Source organism: Purpureocillium lilacinum (assembly GCF_023168085.1).
Source record: "Purpureocillium lilacinum CBS 284.36 DNA, scaffold_3, whole genome shotgun sequence".
NCBI lineage: Eukaryota > Fungi > Ascomycota > Sordariomycetes > Hypocreales > Ophiocordycipitaceae > Purpureocillium > Purpureocillium lilacinum.
The window spans coordinates 2,487,294-2,514,956 of NW_027072113.1; the positions used below are offsets into that span (position 1 = coordinate 2,487,294).

The window sequence follows — 27,663 nt, forward strand, 5'->3', positions numbered from 1 at the left end:
GTCATAGATAGATGTGACTTGTTTGCATCGCACAGGAAGTAGAACGCCGGCGGTCAAACACAACCAGATAGTGTTCATGTTCAATGCTCTGGTGGTCTCAGACCATGTAGGCACTCTGCCAACGATATGGCAGTGTGCAAGGTATCTGAGCCGATGCAGAGATCTCTCAGGTAGTCAACTGCAAGACTGCCCAAGTGACATCCATGCTTTCGACCTTCTTGAAGGAGCTGCGCTCCACAACTTCAGTGGCGTGCTTCGCCATCTCAATGTACATGTCCAACTTCTCGTTGGCTTCGTCTGAGAGTCCCTCTGCCTCAATAGCCTTCCTAAATGCGTCAGAGATCACGTACTGGGCTTCCCAATGCCCGTCCAACATGTCCTTCGGAGCTGGGACGGCGCCCTTCCTTGCCGTTCGCCAGCCCTCGGCCTCGGCCATGTGCAAGATATCCGCTGCAGAAAACGCAGCGCGCACATTGGGCTCAAGCACCGCTAGGGGCCTCTTCGGGGGCTTCTGTGAGTGCAAAAATGCCTGCGCGCGGGCTGCGAGGCTGTGCGGCTCCTGCTGGACGTGTGTCGCCTCGCCCTTCCACTCTGCGATGTAGATACGGGGCACGCGGGCCTTGGCCAACAGGGAAAATATGCGGCGTATGTCCTCAGCAGAGTCAAAGTACCAGAGACTGTGGCACAGGATCGCTGCGTCAAACGGCGCGCCAGAGGCACGCGTGTCACCAGCGCCATCCGCCGGAAACAGGGCCGCTTCGACCTCCCCGCGTTTGAAGCTGATTCGAGATCCTAGAGCAGAGTGTAGGATATGCTCCTGGCATTGGCCAACGGTGAATGGGGCGCCATAATCAGGCGGTGCAACGTCAGTGCCCGTGACATGCCCTGTTGGGCCGACGACAGAAGCCAACACAAGGCTGCATTCGCCCTGACCACAGCCAATGTCAAGGAGCCTGTCGGGACCTTGGGCTATGCCCCAAGCCTTGCAAAGCGCCAGTCGATGTACGAACTGGGCTACAACGGCCTTTGACTGCTTGGCTGGGTAGCAGGCCAGGAGGCTATTGAGTGTTGGCTGCAAGTCGCTCATCTTTGCTTCTTGAACTTGGAAACGCGTATGCGAAGTATTCCTGCACAATACTGAAGAACAGGTATAGTTGTCTTGTTAGGATCAAGGGCGTTTCTCGCGATGATTGTTGGTGCAAGACAAGTCAATATCTGGTCTGAACAGGGCACGACGCCGAGTTAATGACAAGCATAGCCTTTGCCTGCTTGGATGAGGGGTTGTAAAGAGCTATCTGGTACGCATCATCAGCAACAAGCTAGGAGCTCGGTGGTTTCCAGATTCGTGTTTCTCCCGGACCGAGTACATGTATTAATTAGCAATCAATTCCGGGGGATGCCCCAGGGTTCTGCCGCACACAGCATCATCGTTGCACGCAGGGGACCCAAGGATTCGTCGTGTCCATCTTACAAGTGACGCAGCTTAACTTGTGCAATGCCCAGCCAGACGGCTACCGCACCCGGTACAGCACCGCCAACGGCAATACATGTAACCAACAAGGTATGAAATGTGTTGGCTACGTATACATACGCGTAATGACTCTGCACGCTGTACCTGGATGGCCTCGTCCGTCTTTGAGCGTCTGGCAGATGTTGGTCGACACTTGGCAGTCGGTGATAATTTGGCGGCAGGTTGTTTTCAATCTTGTCAATTGCACAAGACAACATTTCTTGCTCTTTTCTCTCTTCCCACATCATGCAGAGAGGAAGCGCCCTGGGCCACCTTGAGCCGGTATCATGACTGCGGAAAGAGAGCCTCAGGGGTACGGTACCGTCCCAGATGCCTCTACGTCTCGTGTATCCTCCACCACACGGCGCCCCGTTGACGATGCCCTGAATAGCCTACCCGCGCCCCGCGAGACGCGCCCGCGCACCACGAGATGGTTGCCGATAGTCATGATGTTGACCATCCTCGGCATCGACAGCCTGGGTTGGGTGATGTGCCTCGCGCCGCAGACTCAGTTGTTCGAGGACATCGCCTGCCGCAAGTACTACTCACTGGCGAACAGAGTCCATGTACTCGACGCGGGAGGCAAAGACCTGTGCAAGATTCCCGAGGTACAAGATACCGTCGCCCAGCTGTTTGGCTGGCAGGCCTTCTTCGACGGCCTGCCGGGGCTCCTGCTCGCCATGCCTTATGGCGTCATGGCGGACAAGCGTGGACGGCAACCTGTTACGTTCTTGAGCAAACTCGGGATGTTGCTGGCAATGAGCTGGATTTTGATCGTCTGTGAGTCGAAAGGAAGCCAGCTTCGCTCTTTAGTGTTGATGCTCCAACGAACAATCATTAACCTGCGTATCATCTTTGTAAGAGACAGGCTGGTTTGAGCTGCCCCTGCGGCTCACCTGGCTTTCATCTCTCTTCACCATCATCGGAGGTGGTGGCACTGTGGCCAGTGCCGTGCTGATGATGGTTCTGGCCGACTCGACGACCGAGGAGAATAGGTTCGCACGCCTCTCCTTTCCTGTTCAGAGTTGAAACTACTCTAACGCTGTTCGTTGTAGATCTCGGATATTCTTTCAGGGCAACGCCGTACTGATCTTCGCCGAGCTCATCGGGCCGTCCCTCTCCACGTTGATGATGCAATCCAACGTCTGGTTGCCACTTATCTTTGCCCTCGCATGCACCATCTTGACGACGTTCTTATCGGCTTTTCTCCCGGAGACGTTGCCGCCCAAGGCAGTAGATGCCGCTACCGACCAGATAGGCGATGAATATAGCCCATCGCTCAACAAGGCTTCGAAGAAAACCCTGTCAGCGACCTGGCAACACGCGTCGGGAACAATAAGCTACATAGCAAGTCACAGGAGCGTGCTCTTTCTGGTGGTGTCGTTCCTCGTCATCGACTTTTCCCGCCAGTCGCTTGCTATACTTCTGCAATACGTATCGACGCGATATTCTGTGCCAATCGCCAAGGTTTGTGGCTTCAACACCTGCTTAAACTGACTGTTGTACTGAATGGTGTCACAGGCCAATCTCTTGTTGTCATGCAAATCGTTCGCACAACTTATCGCGAGCGCAGTGCTCCTTCCGATCACAGATTCGTTCGTCCTCAATACACTTCGAGTTCCAGCAAAGGTTAAAGACCTGAGACTAGCCCGGATGAGTATCTCGCTCGTCATGGTCGGCTTCGCAGTCTTGGTACTTGCGCCGAGCGTCTGGGTAGTTATTGTTGGTAAGAAGCCTCGAAATCCCATGTCTCGCATACCCGTTCGTCATACGAGCGAAGAGCTTACCCGCCGACGCTTTGTGCCACAATGCTAATGCAGCCTCCAACAGGGCTCGTCTTCTATACGATGGGTTCCGGCTTCGGTGCATTCGCACGCTCTCTCGTCAGCTCCCTGGTCGAATCACGCATGATCGGGACGCTCTTCACCACTTTGTGCATGATGAACACAATAGGGTCACTTATTGCTGGCCCGATCGTTGCGGGGACGTTTAGTTGGAGCTTGCGACTGGGTGGCATATTGCGCGGCATGCCATTCATTTTCCCCTTTGTCCTATGCGGCTTGGCGACTCTCGCTCTGATGCAGGTCAAATTACCGTCTCGGTTGGCCATTGCTGATGAGCCTGAGGATGAGGAGTCTAGAGGGCTCCTGCGCTCGGAGGGACCTCGAGATGGCGACTAAGTCATGGGGCTATCTTAAATACCTAACTTAGTACGTTCAGCGCATTTGTAGACAGACTGGCAAATATATTGCAATCATCAGCTTCGCCCCAGCAGTGCTGTTTCGAAGTCAATGACAAAAGGGGGAACCAGGATGTCACGGAAAATGGATAGACATCATGGTGTTTACACGAGGCATTGCCTTGGGCAGGTGCAGCCCTGGACGGGACTTTCATAGCGGCCCGCCGCCAGGCACCCCTGGGACGCCGCAGCCGGCGGGGCCGCAGCACGCCCGCCCGCCGACCTTGCCGCGAAACCCCACCGACGCCGTGCGTGGCAGATCGAGCCTCGCAGCGCTCGCTCCTGCATCATCGCCGTCAAGCAAAGGCCGCCCGCTCGCCCGCCCGCCATGACCGACTCCAAGATCCCGAGCGACCCCCCGCCCGAGTACTCGCCGGCCGAGCACGCGGCGGCCGGCACTGGCCCGCGACCCGGGGGCCCCGTCCGGCGCCCGGTCCAGCCGCTCGACATCCCCATCATCCGCCACCTCAACGCCAAGAGGGTCGTCCTCGCCTCGGCGTCGCCACGGCGCAAGGCGCTGCTGCAGCAGGTATGCAACGGCGGACTGGCCTGGCCTGACCCGTCCCCTTGCCATTGGTGCGCAGCCGATCACTGACTGACGAAACGGCTAGATGGGCCTGACCAACCTCGAAATCAACCCGTCCGACAAGCCCGAGGACCTCGACAAGTCGGCCTACGGGCCGTGGGAGTACGTCGCCGAGACGGCGCGGCGCAAGTGCCTCGACGTCTACACCAAGTGCCTCGAGACGCAGCTGGCGTCCATCCCCGACCCGGAGCTCGTCATCGCGGCCGACACCATCATCGTGACGCGCGACGGGCGGATCCTCGAGAAGCCGCGGAGCGAGGCGGAGCACGTCAAGATGCTCAAGTACATGCGCGACACGGAGATGCACCGGGTGCTGACGGCGGTGACGGTGCTGGCGCCGCGCGAGGACGCGCGGCACCCGGGGTACAGCATCACGAGCCACACCGAGGAGACCAAGGTGTATTTCTGGGGCGAGGAGAACGGGCTGCCCGACGACGTCATCGAGGCGTACGTCAGGACGCGCGAGGGCGTGGACAAGGCCGGGGGCTACGCCGTGCAGGGCATCGCCGGCATGCTGCTGGTCGAGAAGATTGACGGGAGCGTCGACAACGTCGTCGGCCTGCCGGTGAGGAGATGTCTGTCCATGGCCGAGAAGGTCATTTTCCGGCAGGACGAGGAGGGCGACGAGGAGCAATCGGGCGAGGAGGATCTACTATGAGGAAGCGACGCCGACAGGTGACAGGGCGCTCGCATACCATTAGGGGAGGGAAAGTCAATTGCGCCGCGAATGCGTGTCAATTGACCGGAACACGCGTCGGGCCCAGGCGTAGACAAGCTCAGAAACGCATCTAACAATGGCCGAGATAGACAAACAGCTAAAACAACCACATGTATTGTCCACGCAGTCTGCCGATTCGACGGCAACGAGTGAGCGCGGAGCCTCACGGCGCGAGTCAGACCGAGTGTCCGAGAGCGCGCGTGCGGTCTGGCGGCCGAGGCAAGCCACCTCGAGTGTGACGTCAAGGCAGCCCCGTCTCACAAAGGGTCGATGTCGAACACCCGATGCCTCGGGAGTTTGGCAACAAGGAAGCCCCTCGACGTTTGAGCTAATGCAGACAAAGAAAAAGGGTCCTCGGAGGGGGGCTCCCCAGGAGGGAACGGGCGCCGGCTTATATCCCTCGGGACGGCGCCGAGGATGCCCGCCGGACGAGGCAATGCTTGCGGGCCAGGGGCAAGCAGTGGACGACGTCGTCGTCGCTGTCGTCAGCGGGCGTTGGAGGGACGTCCGGGGGGAGGCGGGAAGTGGGATGTGGAGGGAGGGGAGGGGGAACTGCTGGCATGTGAAGAGCGGCATGTCGCGACTGGTCCGGCGATGCAGGAACGGCGGGGCCCCTGTTCCCTAATTAATTCCATGGAGGTTGTTCTGTAGGTGGGTGGCCTGCCAGCAATGGCGATTAATACAGAAGGTGCCGGTTCCGCTAACCGCGTCCAGGTGCCACAGGTACCTGTGGTAGGGGACCCGTCGGCTGATTTCGGTGCAGTAGTAAGGCGAGTCCCTTCTCTGTGCTCGCTCTCACTGACCATGGATGTCGGCAGCGTCGAGCAGGGTTCAGAACCACGCACCAGGCAGCTAAATCGACAGAACTCACTGCCCGCAAGCCCGTTCCGATGCCGCCGAGCGCTGGCGCCAGTCCATGCCGCGACGGGGCCAGCCACTGTACGAGTGAGTACTGGCCGAAAGGTTGGAAGAGGCGACACTTTCATCATCTCGACGCCCGCTAATCCCGATGCAGGGGAAGCTTCCCATCTTGCCTGGGGACCTCCGAAGCGGGCACCCTGGCCTGTCGCACCGCGCCAGCCCGGCCACCACGGGATGCGCCCAGAAATCCGGGGCAAGTACCTAGCTAGAAAAGCTGCGGCGCCATGCGCTTCCATCCAGCGTTCACGGCATGGGTCCCCATCCACACTGCCTTGCCTTGCCGCGTTTGCGCCCGCGCTCGCGCGCCTGCGGAAGGGCGGGCGGATCCCTGCCCTCCACTGCCCGTGCGGCGTGTGGTCCGTTCCCATTCCCATTCCCCACGACGTCGACGGGCTCCTCCCCCAAAAACTGAGCATGTGATCCATAGGTCCCTCCCATCACGGGCATCCTTTTTGTTCGTCCAAAACGCCCGCCGCCCTTTTTCTTTTTTGGGTTTGTTTCCCTCTCTTCTTAATACATTTGTCTCTGTCTCCCCTTGGATTCACTTCCCGTCAGACGCCTTTTTCCCATCCATCGCAACCGCCACCATCATCGCGACGCCTACCTACCTGCGACTGCTGCCTGACCTGCGCTCACACCCACGCGACACTTGCGACAAGAAGCATGTCTTCCCCAAATAACACGTCCACCTCGCCCGGCGACGGCACCGGGGGCGGCGCAGTGCAAAACCCGGACGAGAAGCCGCGCTTGACGGAGGAGGAGAAGAAGCAGAACCACATTGCATCAGGTGCGCAAATCCGTTTAACACTACAAGGCCCGTGGCCCTTGTCGCGCTCTTCTGGGCACAGGCGGCTTCGGCTTCGTCTTGTCGTGCGCTTCCGAACCAGAACCAGCAAAGCTGACCGATGGCGCACGCGCGCAAACCGCACAGAGCAGAAGCGTCGCCAAGCCATCCGCGAGGGTTTCGACCGCCTGACGGAGCTCGTCCCGGGCCTCGAGGGCCAGGGCCGCTCCGAGGGCCTCGTCCTCAAGCGCACCGTCGAGTTTATGCGCCAGCAGATCGAGGAGCGCCGCGTCATGGTCGACCAGATCGAGCGCGCCGGCGGCCGTGTCGACGACGAGCTCAAGAAGTGAGTGCGCCCCTCCTCGTCCGTTCCTCGGGGCAGGAACCCCCCACGCCAACCTTTTCCCCCGTCTTGGTGGTTGACGGAGGTTGGCTCCGCGCCGTGGGAGGCTGCGCACGATGGAGACGATGCATCCCACCACGCAGGGGGGAGGAGTGCAGAGGGGAGCGTCGGCAACAGACGGGCTAACATGCATTCTCTCTCTTCCACGCGCAGGCCCTTGAGTAACAACAACTCGCGAGGCAAGGGTTGAGCCAACACGGCCAGCGTGCAGCCCATCCCATCCCCATCCCCATCCTGCGTATCCCCGGCACACACACACACACACACATTTGATGGCGCCGAATAACGCCCGCCCGCGACGACATGCCCGCTCGCACGCTCGCACGCAGTAGAGGCCCGTTGCGATGCGCTCACCGTGGCCGACGGGGCGGAACCACATTTTGGCGCGACGCTGCCGAGCCGAGCCCAGCTCAGCCCACCGGCCGTCCCACCCGTCGGCGTCACCTGACGCCATGAGACGCGGCACGAAATTAACCTTGCAGCTCGCTGCCGTCACTGAATGCGCCGAGCCAAGAGACCCCGCTGCGCGAGGAACGAGGCCGAGACGAGCAGCGCCGGTCCAGTTTGGACCGTTGTAATAATAAAGAATCTGGAAAGAGAAAGACAGACTGGTCATGAAGTGGGTATATATGACTCGGCTCCCTCCAGAGGTAGTGTACAGAAGTGGTGTACAGCGTCTATGTAGGCTATTGGAATGAATCTACCATGGCGCGCATCCTGTCGCGCATCGCTTCCGGGCTCATCCTCTCCTTGCCGAGACTGACCTGTCTATTCTTGACATCGTCCTCGCCTACCACGAGGATCTGGCCGTATCCAGCCAACCGCGCCTCGCGGATCTTGGACCCCAGCGACCGTGCCGTGGCATCAACATCCACGGCCAGGCCTGTGGGATTCACCAAGTCCTCGTGCGACCCATTGCTCTTGATTCCCACCAAGACGTCGCGAACCTCGTCGGCCCAATCCAAGACCGGCTCGGACGTGTTGACTGTAAGGACAATGGCCTGGCGCGGGTTGAGCCAAAAAGGCCACTTGCCGTTGTACGACTCGATAAGCAGAGCCATCAGGCGCTCTACCGAGCCGAGAACGGCGCGGTGAATCATGACGGGCCGCACGGGGCCGTACTCGGCGAGCAGGGCCGGGTCCTCGGTCGTCTCGCCGCGAGCTTCGTACTCGGGGGCCGGCGCCTGGTACTCGAGCTCGAAGCGCTTCGGCAGCTGAAAATCGAGCTGTATCGTAGCCGTCTGGTGCTCCTTGCCATCCGAGTCCTTGAGCACGATGTCGATCTTCGGGCCGTAGAACGCGCCATCGCCCTCATTGATGCTCCAGTCCATGCCCGAGGCGTCGAGCGCCCTCTTCAGCCGGTCCTCTGCGCGGTTCCACTCCTCCTCCGTGCCGATGTAGTGATCCTTTGGCCGTGTAGACAGCGCGAGTCTGTAGCTGACGCCGAGGCGCAGCACGCCGTACACGACTCGGACAAAGTCGAGCGTCTTCTTGATCTCCTCTTCCACCTGGATCGGCCGGCAAAAGATGTGCCCGTCGTCCTGGTGGAATCGGCGCACCCGCGTCAGCCCCGATAGTGCGCCGGAAATCTCGTTTCGGTGCAGGGGGCTAAAGTCGGCGTATCGCACGGGAAGGTCTCGGTAGCTGTGCAGCTTCGACTTGAAGATGAGGCAGTGGCCGGGGCAGTTCATCGGCTTGAGGCCATATTCGTCGTCGGCGTCCTCTTCATGGGCATGCTCGCCGTCGCAGCACCCTGTCCGCTCAGGCTCGTCCTTTTTCGCGTTCCCCGTCACCGAGTACATGTCGTCTGCGTAGTTCTCGAGGTGGCCCGACTTTGCCCACAGCGCCTTCTTGTAGATTGTCGGGGTGATGACCTCCTGGAAGCCATAGCGGACGTACTGCCTGCGCAGGAAGTCGACGAGGCGGTTGAAGATGCGCGCGCCGTTGGGGAGGAAGATTGGCGACCCCGGGCTGTAGACCGAGGTCATGAAGAGCTCCTGCTGGACGCCCAGCTTCCTGTGGTCCGGGGGCTCGGTTGCGGACGCGGCGGTGGGCGCGGCGGGTTTCTTCTGAGAGTAGGGGCGGCGGGACAGGCATGCTGGACACGTCCACGGCCTGCGTGGCAGGGCGGACAGTGCCGCCCTGGCGGTGCGCGGGCGGAGCATGGCGACTGCGCTCGCAATCGCGGTTGTTGTCGTCGTCGCCGTTGGCGGGCGGTTGTCGCGTTGGAAAAGTGAGGGTGATGCGAGTCGCAAAAAGTTGGCGCCATGTACTGCCAACTGAAGGTGGTTACCGCTTTGGGCTCATGGCCGGGGGGGTTCTTGAGCAGCCCGACAGGGCAGGGGTACATCTTACAGGGGTTTTCACGCGCTCACAGCGTCCATCGGGAGTCGGGACCTGCCATCAGTAAACCAGAACCAGCGTCTGGGTGCCTGTCGCTGCTGGGCTGCCGGATGCCAACTGATATCGGCATGCAGGCTCAGGCGCCGTAAAAGCCCCAATACCCATCAGATGCGAAGAATAACTTGCAGGGGAAGAAACTGCCGATCTATCATCCAGGCGCCTGTAGCGCGACCTGCCTCGTATTCAACCTGGCACTCGAGACATATAGGTAGACAGACTGTGCCTCCACTTATACTCGCAGCCCGTTTGCTTTGACCAAAACCCCACCGCCAATTTTCCAGGTTCCGCCTCAGCTCGCGGCCCCTCATCAACTCCCTCTACTCCCACCCCGCCAACGACGCGACACCGAGAGCTCGAATCCGTCGCGCTACGCACCCACGGCGACGTTTGTCGATTGTTTCCCTCCAAGGCCGCGAGACGGCCGCGCCAGTCGCCATGAGCTTCGCCATCGAGGTGCCGGGCGAGACGAACCCGCTGAGCTTCCAGACGCTCTGCCGCGCCCTCGAGTCCGCCACCTCCCATGACTTTGCCCAGCGGCAGGCCGCGGGCCAGCAGCTCACGTCGTGGGAGCAGCACCCGGGCTACTACTCGTCGCTGCAGGTATGCTTTTGCGCTTCCCGATAGTCCATGCTCCAACAAACGGCCGGGACGTGGAGGCGAACGTTGACTGACTGACCCGACTCCAACTCGCTCCAGGCCGTCTACCTCGACAAGTCCCTGCCCACGAGCATCCGCTTCCTCGCCGTCATCCAGCTTAAGAACGGCATCGACAAGTACTGGCGCCTCTACGCGCAGGTCAAGAACGGCATCAAGCCCGACGAGAAGAACCTGATCCGCTCCAAGCTGTTCCAGGGCACGCTCGACGAGGAGGAGAAGAACCTGGCTCTGCACAACGCGCTGGTTGTCGCCAAGGTCGTTAGGATCGACTATCCCGCCGACTGGCCCGACGCCCTGCCCAGCATCATCGCGTTGCTTCGCTCGTCCAAAGACAACAATCCACGCCAGCTGTACGGCGCTCTCCAAATACTGCTCCGCGTCGTCAAGGAGCTCGGAACGGCCCGCTTAAGAAAGTCGCAGACTGCGCTGCAATCCGTCACGCCCGAAATCGTCTACGTCCTCGGCGAGATCTACTCGGAAAAGTCGTCAGCATGGGCCTCATATCTGGGCAGCGGCCAGGGCGCCGAAGAGGATGCCAGCCTCGCCATGCACAGCAGCCTCTTGGCCCTCAAGGTCCTGCGACGCTTAATCGTCTTGGGCTACGAGCGGCCACATACCGACAAGTCGGTCGAGCAATTTTGGACCTTGTCTCAAAACCAGTTTGGCCAGCTCCTCAGCATTGTCGACCGCGAGTCCAAGAACCCGTCCGCCGTCCAGGACCTCATCGGCAAGCACCTGCTGCAGTTCACAAAGCTGCACATCGACGTGGCTGAGCAGCAGCCAGCGAGCTTTTCTATCCTCCCCAATTCTTTGTCCCTCGTCCATGCCTACTGGGACCTCGTCTCCAAGTTTGCCGAGGTGTTCGACAAGTCCGGTGGCATCAGGCAAGGCTCTGGTGACGCCGCAAAGGCCAAGGTGGAGGGGCCTCTGCAAGAACGGCTGGCTTTAAGAGGCCTTCTCCTCCTCCGGGCCTGCGTGAGGATCGCCTTCCAGCCGGTGCAAACCTTCAAATACCGAACGCCAGAGACCAAGGCGGAGCAGGAGCAAGCAAAGACCATCATCAAGACGGAGCTTCTCAAGGACGACTTTGTTATCCCGATTGCCAACGCCATCATCACCCATCTCTTCGTGTTCCGTAGGTCGGACCTCGAGGCCTGGGAGGAGGATCCCGAGGACTGGGAACAGCAAGAGCAGAGCGAGGGAAACGCCTACCAGTGGGAGGTCCGACCATGCGCCGAAAAGCTCTTCTTGGACCTCCTCACAAACTTCAAGCAGCTCATCGTGCCGCCTTTGCTGTCGTACTTCCAGTCGGCTCAGTCGCCGCAAGCAGACATCGCCACCAAGGAAGCGGTGTATACTGCCATGGGCCTGGCCGCCGCCCATGTCTGCAACGATTTCAACTTTGATACCGTGCTGAGGTCGACTATTGTCAATGACGCGCAGCAGCAAGGTGGCCTCCACAAGGTGCTGCGCCGGCGCATTGCGATTCTCATCAGCCAGTGGGCACCGGTCAAGCTTTCAGACGACAGCCGACCTGTCGTGTATCAAATATATCAGCACTTCCTCAACCCCAACGACGAGACAAACGACCTTGTCGTCCGAATCACAGCCGCCAGGCAGCTACGATGGATCGCCGACGAGCTAGGCTTTAGCACAGAGGCATTCCTGCCATACACCTCGGATGTTCTCACGCAGCTCATCCAGCTTACACAGAGCGTCGATGTGGACGAGACGAAGCTCGCCATTCTCGAATCGATCAGAATCTTGGTGACCAGAATGGAGGAGCAGGTCTCACAGTTCGGAGACCAGCTCATGGCGGCCCTTCCCAGCGTCTGGGAGGGGTCCGGAGCCGAAGAATACATGATTAAGCAGGCCGTCATTGCAATTTTTGCCGCCCTTGTGATGAGCATGGGAAGCAACTCTCAGCGGTATCAAAACTTTATGATCCCATTGCTGTCTGAGGCTGCTCGACCAGGATCGGACTTGCACGTCCATCTCATTGACGAGTCGCTCGAGTTGTGGAACTCGATCCTCATGCAGAGCCACGCGCCACTTGCTCCCGAAGTCATCAACCTCGCCGAGATGGCGCTGCCGTTGCTGGAGTACCAATCCGACACCGCATACCAGGCGCTCACTGCCGTCGAGTCTTACCTGCTCCTTGCGCCAAGTGCGATGCTCGAAGATCGACTGCGCCGACCGACCCTCACTGCCCTGGCAGGAACGCTAGACTCTAAGAGCCGCGAGATGGTGCGCGTTGGGACAGTGTGCGTCGAATACCTAATCCGCTCAGCCGCCGAGCTGGGAGGCTCAAACGGCGTCTCCGTCATCATCCAAGACATGATTGAGACGGGTTTCATGAACAAGATAATGACCAACCTCCGGGATGCCTGGGAGGCGCACCAAACGACGGGCCCCAACCGGAGAGTGAGCAAGCTCAACACCGTTACCGAAGGCGACTACTTTGCCATACTTGCGCGGCTTGCCCTCGCCGAGCCCAACCTGTTTGTGCAGATGCTCACCACGTTCGGTAGCCTCGACCAGGTCTGGGCATGGCTCTCGTCCGAGTGGTTTGCTCACTTGCTCAGCATGGACCACCTCGAGCGGCAGAAGCTCTACCTGCTCGGTCTGACCCGGCTTCTCGAGGTCCAGTCCCCCATGCACGAGCTCGTCCTCAGCAAGCTACAAGACTACTTCGACATGTGGACCAACATCATCATGGAGCTGCAGGACGGCGTGGCCAACAACACGGACACGCTCATCACAGGGGAGCTCGAGGCCACCGAGTACGACACGCCAAAGACGGACGCCGAGCGGCGCATGATGACTAGAGACCCCGTCCACTCGGTGCACGCGTTTGGCTTTGTCGCGCCGCGGCTGCAGGACCTGGTGGCGCGTGCGGGGGGTGAGGCCGTGTTCGAGGAGACGTGGGCGGCCAACGTGGACAAGGATGTGCTGGCAAAGTTTCAGGAGATTGCCCGGGCGATGCAGCAGCAGCAATAAGATGGGGGGGTGAGGTGAGGTGGACTTGTGCACGACGTGACGAACCACAGCATGATGGCATTAGATAATGATATACCTGCATGCTCTTGAGCTCTTGAGCGCAATACATTGCCGTTTCCACATAGCACGACTCTTGCCCCACGCGTAGTCTCGGATCTTCCTTGGCCCATGTTATTGCCATGTACGAGTCCTTCCTCGCATTGTGCCGGCATACCCTCCATTTTTCTATGAGCTGCCTGATGCTATAGATGGATCTACAGCGGCGAGCACAGTAGTTTGTAAACCGGCCCGTCTCTTCTGCATCGAATGATAAGATGGATAGTGATGCAAAAACAATCCATTTTCAAATCAATCTATCTATTCGCTGCGGCTCCCCTAATAAAGCTCCTACCATCTCTCATCTACCGTCTCGCATCTTGCGTCTGCGCCCTGATCTGAGAGGCTTGACGGGACGTGCCGCGTTTCAGGTGTCCCGCTGCGGGGTGCATCTGCACCAAGTGTCGAAATCTGGCGAGGCCGGGAGGCGCAAAGCAGCGCCGCTCCCCGAGATCCTCTTTCTTGGCCGAGTTGTATTCCACGCCTCGCCGAAGCTCTTGCACGGAGGAGTGGGAAAGCTGGGACCAGGAAAAACGAAGACTGAAATCCTCCGTCTTCTCGTCGGTCTGTCAGTGCATATAGCGAGGACTAGGAGGTTACCACCACTCCAAGCAGCTGCATTCAGTCTGTCAGAAGCCAAAAGCGCTCCGCAGACCCATTGTCCCGAGGCCAGGCCGCATACTGCAGCCAGAGACATGCATATTACCCCAATGTCTGGCATGCACGAGCAGTCCAGTCCGTTGGATGCACTGCATCTGCACAGAACTGCGCCGTCGCCAACATGATGCAGGGGTGCATGTCTTGTCACGCACAGAAGGATTCGACCGACCAGGGCCTGGGAGGATTTTACGAGGTTGACGAGTGCAGGCCGGCCGGCTTGTCACGACTCACAGTTGGCCCGACGTGCCGTATATCACGGCCGGTGATCCAAATCTCCATCCGTAGCACCACTTAGGAAAGCAGCATCTCAGCATTTGGTAAAAACTGTATTAGAGGACTCATCTCGTACTGTAGCATTCATCGGAACAAGTCTTTCTCATGTCGCGGCTGTGTTCGCCAGTTGTGACGGATCACACGACATTCTTCAACGGCCAGAGTGCCAAGCGGCGTGTGCCTGTCTCACTGCGGGTCGGGTCAAGCCATCCCTCAGCCAGTCGCATCGCAACTTACACCCGCGATGCATGCTTGGCGGTTCTCGCCCCTGGTCGCTGCCTCGGCAGGGGCAGGGAAGGGAAGCCCATAGCACCAACAGTTCAACACAGGCAGCTTGGGCAGTTCATGATCAAACGGTCTTCCTGGTTGAGGACCTCCACTCGGGCGTATCATGCTCACCTCCCTTCGCGGCAATTGGAGCCTTTATCACTCCATGAGTCGATCAATGACTCGAAATGTCCAGTCCCGGGTTTCGACAACTTCACCCGTCCACTCGTATCCCTGGCGTCGTTCGCGGCACCGGGTCTCGTCACTCCCGGTTCGCGCCAAGAGGACGCGGGGCGTGGGCGACCACGCCATTTCATGCCTGGTTTGTACGTAATCCGCAGGTGTGCCTCGGTGTGTGTAGAAGTCGGTGCCTCAGCCACGCATGCATTGCAAATAGCTCGGATCTCATGTGCGAGGATTTGCGTTACCATCTTAAATGTAGCATAGTGATGCCGCGGAACTGTCCCGTCGTCTCAGCTCTCAGTCAGTCGTGCAAGGCCCAAGCCGCACGACGAATACAAATCTGCACTACCACGCGGGAAGCCTTGACAATTGACACTGACGGGTCCCGCTTGAAGGATCGCAGCGGGTCGTCGCAATCGATAGTCTCGCAGGCGGAGCCCCATAACCCTGCCTGCCATGAAAGACACATTTGACAAAGCAGCAAGGTTCTGTTACGCGCAATACCTTTAGGGGCTCTTTGGACAATGTGCCTGGACTCTTTTCCCTCCAGAAAAGGCATCTTCATCCAGGGCGGCCTCTTCCGTTGGCGTCTCCTGCCATGCAGTTCCCTCCCGACCGTCGCCGACTCCCGTCGCAACTCCCGGTGTCGACGTCGCACCAGTAATCAAGGGCCACTACCTCCACGATCATCGGCAGGTAGGTCCTAGAGCAGATCACCCTTCCACATCGGCAACCAAGAAGAAAGGTGAACGCCCTTCAGTTGGCCGATATCACAAGCCCCGCGGTTCACGTCCCGCGTTCACATAATGGGCATGTGCCTCGGCAGAGCCACAGTACATGCCGTGCTCAGCTGTTGGGTTCGGGGTCTTTTGGAATTGTCAACCCACGGGTAAGGGCTAACGGGCTCCGGGCGGCGCCGCTAACAAGGGGACACCCCAGTCCGCGGCACCCCAGAGCTTGGCTCTTCAGGGCAACACATTTTGCGGGGGTGGAGACGACGATCCCCCAGCCTGTGGGCTTGACAACCCGCCCGGCCGGGACGGTTTCTGCCGCATGGATTCGATGGGTAGAGGGAAGTGGACAATATCCAACTTATATCACGTTGTGGAAGCCCCCCCTTGACTCTTGTCCCGGGCCTCGTTTCACGTAATGCTTGTTCCTGGGCCCTTTGTTTCATGCATACGAGCCTTCGTAAGGCACATGTTCATCATTCAGCACAAGAGTTGTCGACTCAATCTAGGAGTCGACGGATGCTTATGCGCGACCTCGAATTCTGCACGGCGTCCACACGCAGAGAGCCGGTATGAGGCAAGCAATACGGCAATGTTTCCTTCTTTTTGTCATAACGCTGCCATGCCTTTCGCTGTGTCATGGAGATGCCCTCTGGGCACGGTTCGACAATGACTCTCTCGCCGAAACACTTACACGGGCGCCGCCATGTGCTGTACGTCGCAAGGACTAGTCTTTATGCTCTTCCTTGCCGTCAGGCTGAACACAAGATGAGGCTAACAGATATCAGACCGAATGCCTCAAGGCCGCATTCGCGGATCCGGCCTGCTCGGACAGCAAATGTCTCTGCTCCCATACGGGCATTGAAGACACGGCGACCAGCTGCGTGCTTGCGGCATGCAGCAGACCCGATGCCTTTAGTCAGTCTTTCTACATATCCATGAGCTATTCACACAATAAACCATTTGTTGACGCTTTGTGTGTGATGCTACAGAAATGAAGAACCTTACCGAGACAGCCTGCGAGCGCCCGCGTCGCGACGCCTCCACACGCTACGACGTCATGAACATCACCCTGGGCACCATCACAGGTCTCGTGGTCGTTGCACGTACCATTTTCAAACGTGCCTTCAGCCACCGCCGTGCCCTTGGAGCGGACGACTGGGTCGTGCTCGCAGCCATTACCATCGGAATCCCCACAACGATTCTCAACACTCAGGGGCTCACTAAACACGGTCTTGGAAGAGACGTATGGACGTTGCCTGCAGAAGAACTCACCAACTTTGTGCTCTACTTTTACGTCATGGAAGTCCTATATCTGACGCTCATGGCCATGGTCAAACTCGCCCTGTCCCTGTTCTATCTCGGCATATTTCCGGGCGTCGCTATCCGGCGCCTGCTCTGGGGCACGGCTGCATTTAATGTGGCTGCTGGCATTTCAGCAGTCGCAACTGCAATATTTCAATGCACACCGATCAGCTACTACTGGACGCAGTGGGTGGAGGATAGGCCTGGAAAGTGTATCGACATCAACGCGGCTGGATGGGTTCACGGCTCCGTCAACGTTGCCGTGGACATTTGGCTCCTGGCAATACCCCTGAGTCAGATACGCCGGCTGGAGCTACATTGGAAAAAGAAGGTTGGCGTTGCCATCATGTTCCTCACGGGCACGTTGTAAGTTCGAGTTCCAAGTTTCTTTCCTGCCCACGACTGTGTCTCCGCCGCCCGGCTCGTTCACATCACGCAATGCTGCCTGGCCATTGTGGCATAGACGAGCTACGCAGCTGCTGCTGCTGTCAGGCAGGCTAGCCCTCCGATTGCAACAGTGTTGTTGCGGAAAGTTGCCTTGATCTGGCTTCGCAGGTCTGGGTGTCTGGATACAGGGACACTCGAGATATTGCCTAGAGTCTGAGCTAACTTCTGATTCGCAGCGCCACAATCGTCTCCGTCCTCCGATTTCAATCCCTCATTCACTTCGCCAACTCATTCAACCCAACCTGGGACCAGTGGAACGTCGCCTGGTGGTCCACAATCGAGACCAACATCGGCATCATATGCACATGTCTGCCGACATTGCGCCTGATCCTCGTGCGGATCTTCCCGCGAGTCTTTAGCGGATCCGATCACAGCTCCTACGGCGGCCGCAACGGGACCGTCACCACCGGCCGCGGCACGATCGCCACCCGCAGCATCATTGTCCATCAGCAGGTCCGCGTGTCGACATCGACAGTCGAGATACCCATGACGGACGACCTGGCAAAGCACGTGAGCGGCAAGTCCTGGGAGATTACGACGCAGGGGAGCCGGGCGAGGAGCAGCCACACGCATAGTGTGACGGACTGGGGAGCGGAGCCTAACGTGGTTCCTGATGCACATACATACGGTCGTGCTTTGTAGGTTAAAAATGGGGGGTCTGGCGTTGGAGGCGTTGAAAGGAAAAGCGTTTTGACGTGCAAGGCTGGAACCTCAGGTCCGAAATCACCGTACATATTCAATGGACCACTGTCGCGGAAAAGTCATCGTCTCCTCATTTCTGAGGCGCTCGTGATATACAACATGAAGGGCGAAGTGATCAGCGACCACAACTACACAAAAGTGCTAATGTCTAACAGCTCTTCTCGCCTTACACAATAGTGTCGTATATAGTACACGTAGGCTCCGGCTTGCTGACCCCCCTTACTAGATACTAGATGATGTGCTTGCCGCCTCAGCACACACAAGCTGCGATAAACCCACACGTTTGCGAGAATATATTCACAAGGGGAATAGGCTAGCTTCCGATAGGCATAATTGTGTGTGATGAAGACGTCCTTGATTCAAAGAGAGAACAATCCTAGAAACCAGCACAACATGACGACCATCGAACACAGAGTTCCCCGCCGACTCTTGCGCAATCGCAACATGAAGCTTGGCGCAATCTTGGTGCGTGCTTAGCTATGGCGACTGGACTGGAGCCCCCTCTCCAATCTGCCGAGCTGCTCCGAGTTTCCATTGCATGTAACGTTCACGCTTGGAGTCTCACATACAAGAGCAGTAGTTATCGTCCGTGGTTGCCAATTCATGGGTTTCGTTGCTGGTATGTTTGCTTCTTTGACATTGCGGACACGCACATTCGGCGCGTGCAGCCAGGCGGCAGCCCCCTTTCGAGCCGCGCGTCTTTGGTGATTACGCCTTGTTGGATCACGCCCTTCATGTTCACAGGGCATACCTATGCAGATCCCTCAGGGTGCAGACATACTTCTTGTTCAATCAGGCTGTATCAATGTCAACTTTCTTGACTTGCATCACCAGACTCTTGAGGGGTGATGTTCAACACGGATATTCGGAACCCAAGGCAGCCCACAAGGCACCCTCATGTAATCTTCGGGCGAAGCTGCGCCGATTTGGTTGCACACCCAGCCCTTGCTTCATGCAAGACGGTTGAACATCCCGGGCCGCGCAGCCGTTCCATTGGCCGCTGACCCTCAGCCCCCCGCCGCCACAAACCATTTCAACGACGCAGACGGGCATGTCCCGGAGATGTGAGTGCCGTTGGAAATTACTTAGTGCTTCAGCCCAGTGGACAAATGAACCCTGGAGAGTGAGGACCCTTGCCAAGCAGCGAGATCCGTTGACCCTTGCTCTGTGACGCGTTCGCGCAAGGAACCGTTGGGGGTGAACCATCTCCGGAATCGCGGGCTCTGTTATGTGGTGCTGTTCTTGTTGTGGAATGGCAGAGGCAGACTCACACAACATTATTGAGCCTTATGGTTGCTTGCCATGAGTTGTCGCAGAGGCTGCGCAGAAGATTGCGCGAGGTGGTTGTGAAGGCTGTCCATCACTGCGCTTCACGGACTGAAGGATCGTCCTTCGCGCTCCCCTTTTGATGGCCCCCTGGCCAGACTAGCCTGAGCGTGGTCACTAGGGGCTCAGGTCGTGCCGAAGCGAGGCAGAACACGTTGATCAAGATGGTGGCTTCACGGGACGATATTATGTGCTTGGCGCCGCAAGAGTATTCCCTTCCTTTTCTGTTTCCGTTTCTAGTCATGTTGATGTGCCAACTATCAGGTTGCGCGGAGAGTCTCCCATTCAACATCTCACATATGCCCTCGTAGTCACCATGAGCAACCACCACGCCAAACACAATGCGCAGCCCCCATACAGCCTGCCTCTAGCGGTCAACCTCGCAGGGGCATTCTGTCTCGCTGTTCTGATTGCGCTGGGCGTCTACATCCAGCAGGTGCCATATGTGGTCGGCGGCAAGTCGTCTCCTGGATTCTCCGTCATCCACACCGATGTCAACAGCTGGAACGTGGGGTGCACCGTCCTCGGCACCGCCGTCGGCCTGCTCCTGGCTTGGGGCTTCTCGAGCTACGATGAGCTGCTGTCGCGCAGGGAGCTGGAGAGCCCCCGCGGCATCCTGGCCATGTACTTGCGTCCCCTGACCGCCAAGCGCGGGTGGCAGCAGCTTCGGCGACGGCGGTTTCCCGCGACGAGGACGTTCTTCATCCTCGCGACCATCGTTTCGTCCTTGACCAGCGCGGCGACTGTTGCCGTCTTTGGCATCCATACGCAGCAGGTCACCGTCACGAATCCGTCGGCATCATACTCCTTGGCCCAGCTTCCTACCGGGGGCGCGGTGCGCAATGCCGATCGCTCCGTCAACTTCGTCACCACGTCTGCAGAGGTTACGCTCCTCAGTAGCTTCCTATATCGAGACGCGTACATTCGTGCGTCGCAGGCGAACGGGCGGCTCTGGAACGTCGGGCCGGGTAACTACCTGACGGAGTCGGGCGCAATCGGCAGCACAAACTATCCAGGACTCAACACGTCTGGCATCGGCTTGAACATGTCGTCGTATATCCAATACTCGGGTCCCTCCGATGGATATAATCTGCCCACCTCTTACACCTTTGACCGGATGGACGCCGCCGTCTTTGGCACCATTGTCGATGTGACGTGCAACAACGCCACGGCATCCTGGAGCATCAAGTCCACCAAATACGGCAACGAGAGCAATCCCCAGATCGTCTCATTCGACTATAGCAAAGCAAGCTTTGGAGGCGCCACTGTAATTTACGACAGGAGCAGCACGACTCCGTTCAACATTGGCTCCTACGTCAACGACAACAACGGCGACCCCATCCACGGCTTCTTCTTCGCGGGAAACGTCATGGGCCCGCCCTTTGTGCTCGAGTGCACGTACGGCGGCCACGAGATCTTAGCAACAGTAAGCCTCGAGGACAGCCTCTCGCCTCTTCGGGTCAACGGCACAGTGACGCAAGGGTCTCCCCTGAGCTCGACCGTGAAGCAGCAGCTCGCCAAAATCATCGACCAGTACATGACGATCCACGGCCACGGCGGCCCAGGCGGCAGCCTCGCAGACGGCTGGGTCGCGGCCCAGTACGACGATTACTCAACCCAAGTCGGCACAATCGAAAAGACAATGGCGCAGGTGCTGGGCGAGCTGGGCGAGGCGTACTACAGCCTGCTGAGGCAAAACGTCGAAAACGCCAATCTGGTCCGCGACAGGGCGACTCTGATGCCCGACAACGGGAGCTACGTCAAGATGGTGGTTTCGGTGCTGCGCGTGGGCGGCTCGTCTCCCGCCTGGTTCATCATCTACGGGCTGCTCTTCGTCGCGGCCATGCTCGGCACCGTCTTGGCCGCTATACAGAGGCGTGCTTTGCCGTGGGCGCCGCAGGACCCCGTGGAGCTTTTGCAGAAGGTGCTTCCTGCGGCGGTTATTGATGAGCTTACGCCGCTGCGGTATGGAGGGCAGCTCGAGGTTGTCCATGGCCACATGGCTGGGAATACAGAACATGGAGCGACGGGGCCGTACGGGGTGAAAGAAAACCATCAAGTGTATCAGCAACAGCGAGCGTTTCAGTAAGCATGACGAGTGTGCCACGGCCATGACGCTTTAATATCAGTCTTTTGCATTTCAATGTCCACTTGGACCGTGTCATCCTCTGGTGAGCGTACATTGTCTCGAGTCAACAAGAATGTACGAACGCACTATAGGCGCGATGACATAGTATGTATGCAAAATGTGCATACCAATGCCAGTCCACACCAAGCTCTTTATCCCGATATGAAGGTTGAATGTATGTTGCTTATCGGAGGTTTAGGTGAGCACACCGGGGGGCAGGATGGATAGTTCGGCGCCCAGCGCGGCCGAATTGCCGGACTCGGAGTGGCGCGGCCGAAGATGCCTCGGCACGTCGCCCCGCACAGCCGCCCGCGCCGCACCGAGCCCCGAGTCTCACTCACTGCCGCGCATCTACCCCAGACTCCTCCGCGTTTCGCAGCGAGCCTGGCCGTGAACATTATCTCTCCCAAACCCATCATTTTTCTAGGGAAAGGTGGCCAGTTTTCATTACACGATGCGCGGAATCGAGATCAAGGAATACGTCAAGGTGCGTGTGTACCTCTCTGCCCTCCGTTTCTCACGCTTTGCCACTCCATTAATCTGCCACGGCTGCTGGGCAGTGTGTGCAATGGTGGTGACGATGAGGGCCCTCATGAGATATCATCAGAGATACTGACCAAATTTGAATCACGCAGGGCCCGGCGGATCTCAAGGTCATTGACCTGCCCGACCCGACGCCCAAGGCCGACGAATACCTCATCCAGGTCCAAGCCGCGGCGGCCAACTTCTTCGACATCCTGCAGGTGCAGGGCAAGTACCAGAACCAGCCGCGTACGTTTTTCTCTCTCCCCTCGGCCCCCTTCCCATTTCTCATCTTCCACGTTCATTCTTTCATTCCCCATATTCTGCGGATCAGGAAGGGGACAAGATGATTGCACAAGACATGAGAGAACAAGAAAAGCAAAGGACGCTAAAACGCCGCTGCAACAGCGTTCCCCTGGGTCGCCGGCGCCGAGTTCGCGGGAACCGTCATCTCGGCCCCCCAGGGCGGCAAGTTCAAGCCCGGGGCGCGCGTCTTCGGCGCCTCGCAGGGTGCCTACGCGACGCGCATCTGCGCAAAGGAGGCCGTCCTGCTGCCCGTGCCCGACGGCTGGTCCTTCCAGGAGGCCGCGGGGCTGTTCGTCACCGCGCCGACGAGCTACGGCGCGCTCGTCGTCCGCGCGGGCATCAAGGCCGGCGACCATGTCCTCGTCCACGCCGCCGCCGGCGGTGTCGGCCTGGCCGCCGTGCAGGGTGAGCTGGTCCCTGTTCTTCGGTTGTCGTGAGACCGCAATGAGTGTGCTGACCGTGGACCGTGATGATGATGATGCAGTCGCCAAGGCCTTTGGCGCCACCGTCATCGCCACGGCCTCCACGCCGCGCAAGCTCGACATCGCAAAGGCCTTTGGCGCAGACCACGTCGTGTCGTACAACGACGCCGACTGGCCCGCCAAGGTCAAGGCCCTGACGCCCAAGAAGCGCGGCGTCGACATCGTCTACGACCCCGTCGGCCTCGTCGACAAGTCGACAAAATGCACCGCCTGGAACGGCCGCATCCTCATCGTCGGCTTCGCCGCCGGCACCATCGAAAAGGTCGCCATGAACAAGGTCCTCCTCAAGAACATCTCCCTCGTCGGCATCCACTGGGGCGCCTACGCCGTCAACCAGCGCGACATGATCCCCGTCGTCTGGGGCGGCATCATGAAGCTCGTCGCAGAGGGCAAGCTCAAGGGTACCGTCTACGATGACGAGGAGTTTGTAGGGCTCGAGAGGGTCAAGGACGCGCTTGTCGCGCTGGGAGGCCGGGGGACCTGGGGCAAGGTCGTTGTCAAGATTCCGCAGGACGGCAACAGCAAGCTGTGATGGAGCCTCTGGTTTAGGCGTTAGATGCATCAAGCCTTGTTCGACGTTAGGCCTCGTGCCACACTGCTCATGGTTGTAATCATACACGTATCAAACCTGCAGTCTCAGAGTTGCGATACTATTATTGCCCAATGCCCAGCATCACGGCAAAGGCACAATTGGCATGCCAAGGTATCTCCTAATCTGGTCTCACTGGCAGCGCCGGCGGCTGTACACTGCCTCCATCCGCAACAGGGCGTCTCGCTCCGTCTGTTGTCACCATCAAACAACGGCCGACACCGTCGCATCACCGTGAACTGCAACTTGTCATACCTCCTGTGCTTTTCCACGGAATGGCTTTCCTTGCGTCATCATCAACTAATCCAGCGCGTTGAGCAGGTGCTCAATGGCACCCTGAACGCTGCCTCCGCTTCTTCTCAGCGCGGCCACGTTGCGGTCGAAGTCGAAGAAGCCCATGTCGTTGAGCTGCCGCAGCTGCTCCGCGTACCGCTCCTCCGGCGGCCGGTTGTCGGGTGGCGCGCTGGGCGCCGCCGCTCCTCCACCCAACATCTGCATCATCTGTTGCATCATCTCAGGGTTCATGCCAAAGGGGTTGCCGGCCCCCGCACCGCCCTGCGGTGGGAACAGAGCCGCGAACGGGTTGGCTTGCTGCTGCCCCTGGTTGCTGCCTTGTGTCGAATCCGTGGCGGCTCCGCCTTGTGTGCCTGTTTGCTGGGCACCAGCGGTGGCAGCGGCGCCTCCCTCTCGCGACTCCTGGCCTTGCGCCCCCTCGGCGCCGGCCGCGGGAGGAGCTCCAAAGGGGTTCGGACCCATGCTGTTCAGTGCTTGGAGCATCTGGCTGATGTTGGGGCGACCTTCGCCGCCAGCGCCACCACCGGGCATGCCCATCAGGAAGGGGTTCATGAAGGGATTCTGTTGGCTGCTCGCATTGTTTCCCTCTCCGCCGGTCGCGCCGGCCTGGCCCTGAGAGGCCGGATCGGTGGACCCGGGGGCCGGAAACGACGAGTCGCCTCCTTGCATGAAGCGCTGCATCTGCATGACCTGGTCCATCATGGCCGGGTTGGTCATGACCTGTCGCAGGAAGGGCATCATCTCTCGGGCGCCGGGCATATTCCTAAGCATGGGGTTCGACTGGATGAGCATGTTGACGAAGTCGGGGTTGTTGAAGGCCTCGTTTACGGCCTGCTGGACGTTGGGGTCCGACATCATGCGCCGGATGCCATCCTCGTCCATGGGCGGGCCCATCTGGGGATCAGAGTGTCAGCCAAGGGGCACGAAGTGACCGCGTCTGCGGGAGGGTGCGGACTTACGCCGCCGTCCGGGCCAAACATGTCCATGCCCGGGAGGTTGACCTGGTGGCCGGCATACCTAGCGCCGGTGAGGCCGGCGAGAGGGTTGTTCGCGGTGCCCGACGCCATGTTGGTGGGCACGGCCGGTGGCGCGGGCGCAGAGGACGAGGCAGGCTGGGTGGGGTTGCTGGCGGCGCTCTTGACCATGTGGATGGTGTTGTTGGGCTTGATCTTGTAGGTGCCGAGGGAGTCGTCGTTCTTCATGACGCGGCCCGAGTAGATTAACCGCTGGCGCTCGACGGGGATGTTCTCCATGTCCTCGCCGGCGAGCTTGGTCTTGAGCTCGAGGACGGTGGCCGACTCGGCCATGGTGATGGTGTGCGTGCTGTCCGACGACGTCTTCACCTTGAAGGTGACTTGGGCGTCGCCGCCCGCCTCGGCGTTGTCTGCCATGTCGCGGCGCTGGGCGTTTGGCTGGTATCGACGTCGGTGCGCAAGGTTGGCAGCGGGGTGACGGGGGTGGTTTGGAGCGAGGGTGCTGGAGTAACGCTGCGATGTAGGTAGGTCTTCTCGAATGTGGACGGTAGGAGATGACGGAGCTCGGGCGCAGCTGGAAAGCAATAACCTGCCGGCCAAGGACAGAGGGAGCGGCGCAGACGAGCGAGCAGCAGGTGTGAGGCAGAAGTCGGAAACGGGAGACGGATGTCGCAGCAGCACGGAGTAGGTAGGCAGAGAGGAGTGAGTGGCACGGTTCTAGTGGTGGCGAGGCACCGGGGCGTTGATTGACGTGGGGCAACCAGCCGCCAAGCGGTGCGGTTGCGGGTGGAAGCCAACAGCAGCCAAGAGAAGCGGGTGTCGCCTGGGCGGGCTGCCTGCCCGTGCCCGTCTGTAGGTGGTGCTAGACCCAACAATGACGCCAGCGGACTTCAGCCCGTGGCGCTGTGCGCGCGATATACCCCGCGGCGTTGGAGGAACGACGCCGTGGCAGCCATGTACTACAGCAGCAGGGTTACCTTTACTGATATTATTTCCGCACAACACCCATAATCCTGTGACAACGGCAATTGACGATAGATGATAGTTTGCGCATCGCTAGATTACCCTGCAAAAAGGACGCGAAACTTCATTAGGGTGTCCCCTGACCTAGATAGAGCTCGAGCCGTCCACCACGTCGCGTGTCCCACAGGCAGCAGCTGAAACTAGTTCGCTTCAGTCGCAAGTGGTCGAAGAAAGCTGTCACCGTCTCTCCAATGCTCATCAAGGTGTATGTATGTGCGTGTGCGCAAGTGTGTCCCGTCCAATTGTCGGCTGGTGCCGGGTAGGCCACTGTGGCTTGGCCATATCGTGTCTCACTCACTCACTCACTCACTCCCGCCGCCTTAACAGCGGGGCATCGTCAACGCTCACCAACTACATGTCTCGTCTCAAGCACCAGCACCCTTTGTCCAGCTCACACCATGGCGCCCTCCACGACCCCAATCTAGCTCCATGCATTTGCAGTCGTCAATGTGAAATGATCCCCAGGCGTGCAGTCCGGTTGACCCACCGACAGCCGGTATGAACGCTTGCGCTGCCCCGGTCTCACGTCGCCCTACCCTTCCTCAACCTCCGTCGCGGGTTGCTCCCGCGCCCACGGCACCATGATTCAGGGCATCTTTTACGCGCGCTTTTTCCCGCAAGAGGGTCCGCCTCACTCCTCATAACCACCCGAGACAAGCAAACAAGCTGACACGGCTCGCCCAGGCCCCAAGATCGTCGCCCAGTCGCCCCCGGGATGCATCACGGCCTCGGACGCCTCTGCGCGCCCGCCGCTCATCGACTTCGACGTCCTGCAAGAGTACATCATCCCCCGGCAGGCCTTTTGCAACCGCTTCGTCACCATCAACACCCCCGACGGCAAGTACACCATCCTCGGGCAGCCCGTCGTCATCCCCCACGCAAAGTACCAGCGCAACGAGTTCATCTTCAACTTTGGCCTGCTCATCGAGGCCGACGCCGACCACACCCCCTTTGAGCATGTCGTGCGATGCCTCGCCGTCACCTTTTCCGAGATGGAGAAGCAGAACGAGTACCTGAGCCGCGGCGAGGGCAAGGCGCTCCACCACCATCGGCCCAACGACGATGACGAGGCGAGGCGACCTATTGAGAGCCTGCTCGAGATTGTCAAGGAGGACCTCAACAACTATGGCGAGTGCATGATTCCTGTCGGTAAGTATTACGAATTGCGTCTCGACTGCTGAGTCTTGCTACGCCATGCTGACCCCTCGTCCAGACGAAGCCAACACCATCAACATGAAGCTCTTCCCTCACCACCCCAACCCCCCCGTCGTCCAAGGCTGGCACGTCCCCGTCGCCAAGACAAAGTTCTCCGAAATCGTCGACCCGACCTGGGACCTGACGCTGCAAAAGGTCGTCACCAAGATCGACGGCGTGTCCGACGTCCGGCGCATCGCCCACGACGCCGGCGTCTCCCTCGACCTCGCCAAGACGGCCCTCCGCCACCTCCTCTTCTACGACACCATCCTCCTCCTCGACATGTTCTTCTTCGCCTCGTGCTACGCGCCCCGCCCCGGCATCCACGACTTCATCCACAACGTCGACGGCATGGTCGACGAGTGCGCCGGCTACGTCTCGCACGGCCGCGTCCGCGTCGCAAACTACCACCTCATCAAGCTCATGACGACGCTCTCCCCGGGCAAGAGCATTCGCGAGTGGATCCATGCCCACCAGGAAAACGGCTTTGACGTGCTGACGTACGTCGACGTGCGCCGCTTCGTTCAGTTTGGCGTCATAAAGGGATGCCTCTACCGCGTCCACAAGTACATCATGTCCAAGCAGTACCTCGCCGCGCTCGTCACCGGCCACAGCAGGCCCGTGCCCGGAGGCGACTCCCTGCAAAAGTACACAGATGGGAACCATCACTTTGACCAAATCATGACGGAGAGGAACCTGACCGACGGGGAGATTATGGACAAGCTCAAGGTTCTGCCGGTGCCCAAGGGTGATCTCACCGTATTCTACAGATGAAACCTATCCCCTGTCGAGGCGCGAGAGATAACTTTCACCATCCAAAATACCGGCTCAGTTTTAGAGAGGATATGTTGGTATAGTCAGAATTGGCTCGATAACCCTGATGCTCGGTCTGAGTGACCTGATTGATGTAGAGTAATATGATGTAGCTGCCTTACATGCT

At 59.2% G+C, this 27,663-nt stretch overlaps 11 protein-coding genes across 11 annotated transcripts; 8 read left to right on the forward strand and 3 right to left on the reverse strand.

The window, feature by feature from the left end:
• Positions 1-166: 166 nt before the first annotated feature.
• PLICBS_004341 (uncharacterized protein) lies at positions 167-1,087 on the reverse strand (the record flags this gene model as incomplete). The annotated part of the gene is made up of 1 exon (XM_018326930.2): positions 167-1,087. The coding sequence occupies one exon, from the start codon at positions 1,085-1,087 to the stop codon at positions 167-169; it is 921 nt and encodes a 306-aa protein (XP_018174392.2).
• An 872-nt stretch (positions 1,088-1,959) lies between these two features.
• On the forward strand, positions 1,960-3,690 carry PLICBS_004342 (uncharacterized protein; the record flags this gene model as incomplete). Its single annotated transcript, XM_065600494.1, has 6 exons — positions 1,960-2,218; positions 2,379-2,505; positions 2,566-2,814; positions 2,869-2,977; positions 3,032-3,236; positions 3,341-3,690. 6 exons carry the CDS (start codon positions 1,960-1,962, stop codon positions 3,688-3,690), a joined length of 1,299 nt encoding a protein of 432 aa, XP_065456566.1.
• A 387-nt stretch (positions 3,691-4,077) lies between these two features.
• On the forward strand, positions 4,078-4,993 carry PLICBS_004343 (uncharacterized protein; the record flags this gene model as incomplete). The annotated part of the gene is made up of 2 exons (XM_065600495.1): positions 4,078-4,278; positions 4,361-4,993. The coding sequence occupies 2 exons, from the start codon at positions 4,078-4,080 to the stop codon at positions 4,991-4,993; spliced, it is 834 nt and encodes a 277-aa protein (XP_065456567.1).
• A 1,644-nt stretch (positions 4,994-6,637) lies between these two features.
• PLICBS_004344 (uncharacterized protein) lies at positions 6,638-7,108 on the forward strand (the record flags this gene model as incomplete). Its single annotated transcript, XM_018326927.2, has 2 exons — positions 6,638-6,761; positions 6,906-7,108. 2 exons carry the CDS (start codon positions 6,638-6,640, stop codon positions 7,106-7,108), a joined length of 327 nt encoding a protein of 108 aa, XP_018174389.1.
• A 739-nt stretch (positions 7,109-7,847) lies between these two features.
• On the reverse strand, positions 7,848-9,326 carry PLICBS_004345 (uncharacterized protein; the record flags this gene model as incomplete). The annotated part of the gene is made up of 1 exon (XM_018326926.2): positions 7,848-9,326. One exon carries the CDS (start codon positions 9,324-9,326, stop codon positions 7,848-7,850), a length of 1,479 nt encoding a protein of 492 aa, XP_018174388.2.
• Positions 9,327-9,999: 673 nt separating this feature from the next.
• Positions 10,000-13,221, forward strand: PLICBS_004346 (uncharacterized protein; the record flags this gene model as incomplete). Its single annotated transcript, XM_018326925.2, has 2 exons — positions 10,000-10,164; positions 10,261-13,221. 2 exons carry the CDS (start codon positions 10,000-10,002, stop codon positions 13,219-13,221), a joined length of 3,126 nt encoding a protein of 1,041 aa, XP_018174387.2.
• Positions 13,222-16,425: 3,204 nt separating this feature from the next.
• Positions 16,426-17,825, forward strand: PLICBS_004347 (uncharacterized protein; the record flags this gene model as incomplete). Its single annotated transcript, XM_018326924.2, has 2 exons — positions 16,426-17,102; positions 17,360-17,825. The coding sequence occupies 2 exons, from the start codon at positions 16,426-16,428 to the stop codon at positions 17,823-17,825; spliced, it is 1,143 nt and encodes a 380-aa protein (XP_018174386.2).
• A 1,702-nt stretch (positions 17,826-19,527) lies between these two features.
• Positions 19,528-21,300, forward strand: PLICBS_004348 (uncharacterized protein; the record flags this gene model as incomplete). Its single annotated transcript, XM_018326922.2, has 1 exon — positions 19,528-21,300. One exon carries the CDS (start codon positions 19,528-19,530, stop codon positions 21,298-21,300), a length of 1,773 nt encoding a protein of 590 aa, XP_018174384.2.
• Positions 21,301-21,793: 493 nt separating this feature from the next.
• On the forward strand, positions 21,794-23,181 carry PLICBS_004349 (uncharacterized protein; the record flags this gene model as incomplete). Its single annotated transcript, XM_065600496.1, has 4 exons — positions 21,794-21,826; positions 21,975-22,110; positions 22,270-22,572; positions 22,652-23,181. 4 exons carry the CDS (start codon positions 21,794-21,796, stop codon positions 23,179-23,181), a joined length of 1,002 nt encoding a protein of 333 aa, XP_065456568.1.
• Positions 23,182-23,538: 357 nt separating this feature from the next.
• On the reverse strand, positions 23,539-24,923 carry PLICBS_004350 (uncharacterized protein; the record flags this gene model as incomplete). Its single annotated transcript, XM_018326920.2, has 2 exons — positions 23,539-24,426; positions 24,492-24,923. The coding sequence occupies 2 exons, from the start codon at positions 24,921-24,923 to the stop codon at positions 23,539-23,541; spliced, it is 1,320 nt and encodes a 439-aa protein (XP_018174382.2).
• A 1,187-nt stretch (positions 24,924-26,110) lies between these two features.
• Positions 26,111-27,497, forward strand: PLICBS_004351 (nitrogen permease regulator 2; the record flags this gene model as incomplete). Its single annotated transcript, XM_018326919.2, has 3 exons — positions 26,111-26,153; positions 26,214-26,678; positions 26,743-27,497. The coding sequence occupies 3 exons, from the start codon at positions 26,111-26,113 to the stop codon at positions 27,495-27,497; spliced, it is 1,263 nt and encodes a 420-aa protein (XP_018174381.1).
• Between the last annotated feature and the right edge of the window lie 166 nt (positions 27,498-27,663).